At 40.1% G+C, this 8,096-nt stretch overlaps 1 protein-coding gene and 1 pseudogene across 1 annotated transcript; both read left to right on the forward strand.

Moving 5' to 3' along the window:
- Positions 1-2,139: 2,139 nt before the first annotated feature.
- Positions 2,140-3,073, forward strand: LOC105536585 (olfactory receptor 2T10-like). Its single transcript, XM_011975989.1, is given in 2 exon segments — positions 2,140-2,220; positions 2,222-3,073. Coding segments are annotated over 2 exon segments (933 nt in total).
- Positions 3,074-4,579: 1,506 nt separating this feature from the next.
- LOC105536590 lies at positions 4,580-5,521 on the forward strand (annotated as a pseudogene).
- The last annotated feature ends 2,575 nt before the right edge of the window (positions 5,522-8,096 follow it).

An 8,096-nucleotide genomic window follows, 5' to 3' on the forward strand; every position in this document is an offset into this window, starting at 1 on the left:
CACTGAGAAGCCGGGCAACAAGTGAAAATACTTATCTCCTATGTTGTGGAAATTCCGTTGAGTCTTTTCCCTATACCTTTTCCGTCTACTTCCCGATTTTTCTTTGAGACATGATGTGATACAGATGGATGATTATCATTTAATTTGGCACGTGTGTTTTGTCTCAGGTTTTTGCCTTCAGTCCAGATGTACCATGACTTTCACATTTTACATGTTTTGTCTTATTTGACAGGACAGACGTTGGCTGACATTGGCTGGAGCAGGACTGATAGTGAATTTCTGAAACGGTTTACCCGATTCTCTGCTTTCTAAGTTCTTGGATATCTGAGACAGGGCCTCTATGATGTTTCACTGCTGGATATATGCTTCATTCGTGGACCATAATTGTTTTTTCAAATTTTCTAGATGTTGCTTCATTGTCTTTTGGAATCTACTAAACGATTCCACTGAATTTTTCAAGTTTATTGGGAATTCTTTATTTTGCCTTTATACTTAGAAAATTTTTTCTGCTCCAGGAAAAAATAGTTTATTAGTCTAATAATTGACTAAAATCTACCATTTGTTATGGCCAATGATACAATGTTGATTTACTGAAAATACCTTCAGTCAATTTGGTTTTAAATCTCTTAACATAAGCAATTTGTTAAAAACTGGCATTACTTTACTCTCATGCTTTCTGTGTCCTCTGTGCTAAGTATCTCCAAAACAAAATGAAAGCCCACGAGATTAGCTTTGGCCAGGGCAAGATATTTGAAATAAAAAAGGAAATAATGGTACTAATTACAATAATTCTTATTTATAAATTTTAATGATAAAAAATATAAAGTGTAAGTTGCAATGTAAAGGTTACATAAGAGAAGTTGCAATATAAAAAGGATGAATATGTGTTTGATTTAAATAAACATTTGACACGTTAATATATTGAACATTAGTATCTAAAACTTCATTTTATAAAGGATAGGCATTTTCTTTAGAGAATAATAATAGCATCCACATGTAAATCACAGAATTCTGAACAAGAGAAAGAGTGCTATCAATGGAAAAGGGCTGACCAGCACCACTGATCCCCAAAAATAACCAGATAGAAGAATTCTACAGTCTATTACAAGGTGATTAACTGACCTGATGCTCTGAGAAGAAACTGGAATTTGGATGATTTGAAGATAGTGAGTTATCTCGATTGTTCACAGCCAGTTACAGGTAGAATTCCTTGTTCTATGTTTTCCTCCCTCTCACTAGTACGCTCGAGTAGTCTTTAAAATATTGCAACTTCAGGGACCCCTGAGGATATAGTCATAATTTTTTTGATATCTTAAAAGATTGGCAGAACCACAGTGGATCAGAACATCTTGATGGAAATCACGAAAATATGAATAAATAAATCAAGATTAATGTCTTTGTAAGAGGATAAGTGGAAGTAAAAAAAAAAGTATTTTATAAATCACGTGTGTAAAAGCATTTAAATCATTTTAGAAAAATGGACAAGTTGTACTAGTGTCTTTAATACACTTAAAGAAATTTGACTAAATTTGTACCTGTTATATAAAGGTTTGGAATTTTATGTTTAAAATGTCTACACTTACTGGTTGCTTAATATATTGCTTTTAAATATTGAAAAATTGTATGTTCATAGATTTGTAACAAGATATTTAATAAGAAACAAGTATTACTAATCCTTTTTTGCAGAAATGACTCTTGAGGGTCAAATATATAGAAATATTTATATTGATTATTAGCTCTAAAATCCCATGGGAATGGAATTCGGGCAATACAGGCACATGCAACTGTAAGATACTAACACACAAAATAACCAATGTGAACATACACAAGTAAAAATAAATACTAGTGACTATATCATCTCCTATAGGAAGTATTTTAATGTCAGCTGTATGGACCTCTTCACTGAGAATATAAATTATTTCATTCCCATTCTAGATGGGAATCAGATTCACAATCTAATGTACTGTCTCTTTTTAGTGCCAATTCACAGCTGACGTCAGAAATAAACTCTGATTTTTACATGGAATTTTAAAAGTTGAAGTGAAGCAAACATAGTTTGATGTGGCGCACACAGGATTATAAATAACATAAAGTTTACTTTTGTCCTCCAGGTAAAGCCACTTCAAGCGATCATACCACATGTGGCTGGCCAACCAGACCCTGAGTGGTGACTTTTTCCTGTTGGGAATCTTTAGCCAGATCTCACACCCTGGCCGCCTCCTGCTTGCTTATCTTCAGTATATTTTTGATGGCTGTGACTTGGAATATTACATTGATACTTCTGATCCACATTGACTCCTCTCTGCATACTCCCATGTACTTCTTTATAAACCAGCTCTCCCTCATAGACTTGACATATATTTCTGTCACTGTCCCCAAAATGCTGGTGAACCAGCTGGCCAAAGAGAAGACCATCTCGGTCCTTGGGTGTGGGACCCAGATGTACTTCTACCTGCATTTGGGAGGTGCAGAGTACTGCCTTCTAGCTGCCATGGCCTATGACCACTACGTGGCCATCTGTCATCCTCTCCGTTACTCTGTGCTCATGAGCCAGAGGGTATGTCTCCTCCTGGCATCAGGTTGCTGGTTCGTGGGCTCAGTGGATGGCTTCATGCTCACTCCCATCACCATGACCTTCCCCTTCTGCAGATCCCATGAGATTCACCACTTCTGTGAGGTCCCTGCTGTTTTGAAGCTCTCTTGCTCAGACACCTCACTTTACAAGATTTTCATGTACTTGTGCTGTGTCATCATGCTCTTGATCCCTGTGACAGTCATTTCGGTGTCTTACTACTTTATCATCCTCACCATCCATAAGATGAACTCAGCTGAGGGTCGGAAGAAGGCCTTCACCACCTGCTCCTCCCACATGACAGAGGTCAGCCTCTTCCATGGAGCTGCTATTTACAACTAGATGCTCCCCAGCTCCCACCACACCCCGGAGAAAGATATGGTGTCCTTTTTCTACACTATCCTTACACCTGTGTTGAATCCTGTCATTTACAGTTTCAGGAATAAGGATGTCACAGGGACTTTGAAAAAAATGCTAAGAATGCAGAAAGCTCCATATTAAAGTGTAAAACAACTTAAGTTGGTCCTCTCTTCTTAGGGTCTCTCTCTTCACTTTAGGTGTCCTTCCTATAAACAATCAGCACATCATGGTGGTGTCTGGCTCCCTGAGTTGCCATTCAGGGGGTTTCAGCCCACTGTTCTTCTCTCCTATAATCACACTTGAGATGATGTTCACTTATCCCCCTCTTCCCTCATAGCACTGATCTCTAGTCCAGTCCTTCCGGGCCAATAGTCCTTTTTTAGATTGCAGTTGATAAATATGAAAAGAAATGTGTTTATGACCCTTGAGCACCTTGTACCAAAGAGAAAATTTGTTTTGATATCATGGGCTCATTGAGTATGAAATAACACCATATTCAGATTGTTCCTCAGCATCTACTCTTTGCTAAACACTTGTCATTCACCACCTCATTTGACCCTCACCCTCTGTGGTTGAAGCTAAGGTCATCCACATTTCACAAGTGACAAAACAGCCTTTGAGGCTTCCCCTGACTTGCCCCAAGCAGGAGATCCTCAGGGGAAGGAGGTTCATTCATCTATAGGCATTTGGGGCTAAACACATTCAAGACCTCAGAGATGCTAAATGTACAGTTGAGATTTTTCTTCCATCAGAATTTTTAGAATGTGTTCTCTATCAAGTTATTTTCTTTGAGCATATAAAAAGTCCAACCTCAAATTAGACCAGAGACATGGGCTATACAGAACACATTTGTTTGGAGTAGAATTGGTTCATTCATAGACTTCCTTAACCAGAGAACTATGGAAGTATCTCACACTTCTCCCTGTTCAAGCCAATGGTGACACATACTTAGAATATAATTTCAAATCAGTTTTATGTATGTGCATGGTTGTATTTGTATTAATTTATTTAACAAATAACAATTATAACCTCTTGTGTGATTATCACGATCTGGCATCATTTTTAGTGTGTGACATGGATGTAACACTTTTATTTTCACAGCCTATTATTAGCCTTATTCTAGTTGATTTAACTGAGATTCCGTGGGTTCGAGAAACTTGAACAAGGGTATGCAGCTTATAAAGTGCTCAACAGGGATTTAAGCCCAGGCAAGCAGGCTGGAGTCCCTGCCCCTGACCACTGTATGTGCCACCTCTTGTGGAGTCTGTGGTCTTTTCCACACTGCGTTGCCTCTCCATCTGGGAGGGCCATACTCCAATGCTGGAAACACTATAGTTCTTTCCATGCCCTATGTTTTCACATAGCTTTCCCTCTCTTCAGAATGTTCTTTTTCATCTGTAAGTACAAGGATACAAAGATAACTTTCCATGACTCTGTTATCTTCCTTTAGGCCCCAAGTCATTCATTCATTCATTCAACAAGTAACTACTGACCCCCCTATAGTTTGCCAGGCCCTGTTCTACAAACTGAGGTTATATCAATGAGCAAAACAAAGAAAAATCTTCATCTTTTTAGCACTTAAAGGGTATATACAGAATATAAATTTGGTAATTGAGAAGAATACATGGAGTATTATCAGAAAAGTGCATGCACGGGGGCTCCAGTGGCCGCGATGTGTAGGCTTCTTCCGCCTGCTTGGTGTCCTCATCCTCCTCCTAGGGCTACAGTGGCGTCCTGGCTGGATCTGACGGGCTGCTGGCGGGGAACGAGCTTACCACGCAGAACCTCAGCACCGCTTGGCTCCTGCCTGGACAAGGTGTGCGCCCTGAAGGCGCGGCCCATGGTGACGGAGGCGAAGATCCGCGACGGGTACCAGAAGCAGGGGCCTGGGCCTGGGCCCTCCTGCGACTCCAGCCGCTCCTACAAGACCATCGAGGACCTGTGGGAAAAGATATTCTTGGGGCCACCACTGAGACCCGCAGGACTGTCCTGCAGATCGACAACGCCCGTGTGGCCGCAGAGCACTTCCGGGCCAAGCCTGAAACGGAAAGCTCTGCGCATGCGCTTGGAGGGCGCCATCAAAGTGCGCAGGTGCGGGACGAGCTGACCTAGGCAGGACCCGCCTGGAGATGCAGATCCAAGGCCTGAAAGAGGAGCTGGCGTCCCTGAAAAACAACCACGAGGAGGAAGTCGGTGGCTGAGGTGCCAAGCGGGAGGCCAGGTCAGTGTGGAGGTGGATTCCGCCCCTGGCACTGATCTCGCCGAGATCCCGAGTGACCTGCGAAGCCAATGTGAGGTCATGGCGGAGCGGAACCGGAAGGAGCTGACGTCCGGTTCACCAGCGGGGCTGAGGAGCTGAACCGGGAGGTCGCTGGCCACACGAAGCAGCTCCGGATGAGCAGGTCCAATGTCACTCACCTGCGGGGCACTCGCCAGGGTCTTGAGATTGAGCTGCAGTCGCAGCTCGGCCTGAAAGCTGCCTTGGAAGCCACACTGGTGGAAACTGCGATGCGCTTTGGGGCCCAGCTGGCGCAGATCCGGTCGCTGAGGAGACGTATTGAAGGGCCAGTTGGCCACTGTGCGAGCTGACAGCGGCAGGGGCAGGAGGTTGCCACCTACCGCAGCCTGCTCAAGAGCCAGGGAGATCATTCCAACAACCTCTGCACCTCCAAGGGCCTCTGAGGCGGCAGGCTCCGGGGCTTCTGCCCTCCTTCAGAGGGTGTCTCCTGGGTAGGGGACAGGAAGGAAGGGCTCTTCCCCTGACCTGCCAATAAAATTCTTTGGCCCAAGGGGGGAAAAAAAGAATGAAAGATGTAGCAGACAATAACTAACCAAAGAATGAAAAATGTTTTTTTAAAAAAATGCAATTAATGTGGAATGCAGCATTTGAGACAACAAGCACTAGTAGAGATAGTGATGACTGGAACCAACAACCAGGAAAATATTGCAAGTCTAATCTTGCATAGAACTGATACCAAATCTTCACGATACATAAAAAAATGAAAAAATGGAAATCTGTAATCACAATGGCAGATTTTTTTTGGTATGTGATTTATCTGGCTTATTTTCAACCTGATTGAGGTACAGTTGATGAATAGAAATTGTACAGATGAAAGCTGTACATATTGATTTATATATATGAAATCATGACCACCATCAAGCTCGTTAACATTTCCATCACCTCAGTTATTTTTTTTTCGGGCGGGGGGGGGAGGGTGTGGTTAGAACACTTAAGATATCCTCTCAACAAATGTCAAGTATACAAGACTTATTCTCTTAACAGATGTCAAGTCTACAAGACTATTGCTAACTGTAGTCACCATGCTATACATTAGCCCTCTAGAAATTATTCATTTTTGTGTGACTGAACTTTGTACCATTTGACCAATCCTTATTCATTTCCCTAAACTCCTAATCACTGGGCACCAACATGCTACTCTGTTTCTATGGGCTAGTCTACTATTTTAGATAAGTGAGAATATATGGTATTCGTCTTTCTGTGTATTTTTCACTTAGCATAGTATCGTTCAGGTTCATTCATGTTGTCCCAAATGGCAGGACTAACTCTGGGGCTAAGAAATAAAGAATATTTCATTGTGCTAATATGTGTATGTGTATTTTCATTCCTTCATTTAGAGTTATTTTTCTATTTTTGCTATTGTGAATACTGCAATAAACACTGGTGTGCTGCTACCTCTTTGAGATCCCGATTTCACTTCTTTGGGTGAACCATGACCTAGAAGCATGATTGCTAGATCATACGATAGTACTATTTTTAACTCTTTGAAGAAACACTATACTGTTTGCTTATAATTGCTGTGCCAATTTTCATTCTCACCAACGATGTTCAAAGGTTTCTTTTTCCCCACTTTCCCTCTTGTTTCATCTGTAGTGAAGGCTATTCTAACAGGTGGGAGGAGATACCTCCTTATGGTTTTAGTTTGCATTTGCCTGATGCTTAGTGATGTTGAGCTCTTTTTATTTACCTGATGGCCATTTTTATGTCTTTTGAGAAATGCCTACCCAGGTCATTTACTTATTTTAAATCAAGGTAATTGGTTTTTGCTACTGAGTCGTTTGAGCTCCTTATAAGTTTTGGATATTACCCCCTTTACAGATACATGGTTTGCAGATATTTTCTCCCATTCTGTAGGTTGTCTTTTCACTTTGTTGATCAGTTGGCCAATTATGCTCAGGTTGCTTTCTGTTCTCCCTATTGTTTCATTGGTCTATATGTCCATTTTTCTTTTATGACAGTTCTTTACTGTGATAATTCCCATATCTTTGTGTGATATATTTTGAAATAAATGTGATGCCTCTAGTTTTGCTCTTGTTCAAGATTGATTTGGCTATTTGAGATCTTTTATGGTTCTAGATGTATTTTCTTATTGGTTTTTTATTTCTGTAAAGAAGTACCACTGATATTTTATAGAAATTGCTATTTATAGATTGTTTTGCTTAATAAGGACATTTTTAACAATGTTAATTTTTCAAATCTACAAATTTGAAGATTTGTTAATTTTCAAATCAGTGAATATGGTGCCTTTGCATGTTATTTGTCTCCTTCAATATCTTTGACTCTAATGTATTATGATTCTTAGTGTAGAAGTCTTCTGTCCCATTGGATAAGTATTCCTAAATATATTATTTTTTGCTATTTTAAATGGGATTGCTTTCTTATTTTCCTTCCAAATAACTCATTGTTTGCAGAAGTGTCACTGATTTTTGTGTGCTATTTTGTGTTCTGCAACTTTACTGAATTTATTAGTTCGAATAGTTTTTTGGTGTAATCTTATATATAAAAACCCTAAGGCCATGTCATCTGCAAATAGAAATGATTTTAATATTTTTCTAATTTTGATGCTTTTTTGTCTAATTGCTCTGGCTAGGACTTTCAGTAGCGTGTTAAATAGAAGTGGTGACAGTGGACATCCTCATTTTGTACCAGATCATAGGAGAAACATTTTCATTTTTTATTATGTTAACTGTGGGCTTTTCACACATGATAGGTTGTGTTGAAGTAAGTTCATTCCCTCTGTTACTATTGTTGCTAATAAAGTTAAAAATAAGTAGAAAGCTGAAACTGTATCCTTTCCTTACTCCTTATACGAAAATTAATTCAAGATGGATTAGAGACTTAAATGTTAGACCTAATACCATAAAA

This window comes from Mandrillus leucophaeus, unplaced genomic scaffold (genome assembly GCF_000951045.1).
Source record: "Mandrillus leucophaeus isolate KB7577 unplaced genomic scaffold, Mleu.le_1.0 Scaffold1608, whole genome shotgun sequence".
Taxonomy (NCBI): Eukaryota; Metazoa; Chordata; class Mammalia; order Primates; family Cercopithecidae; genus Mandrillus; species Mandrillus leucophaeus.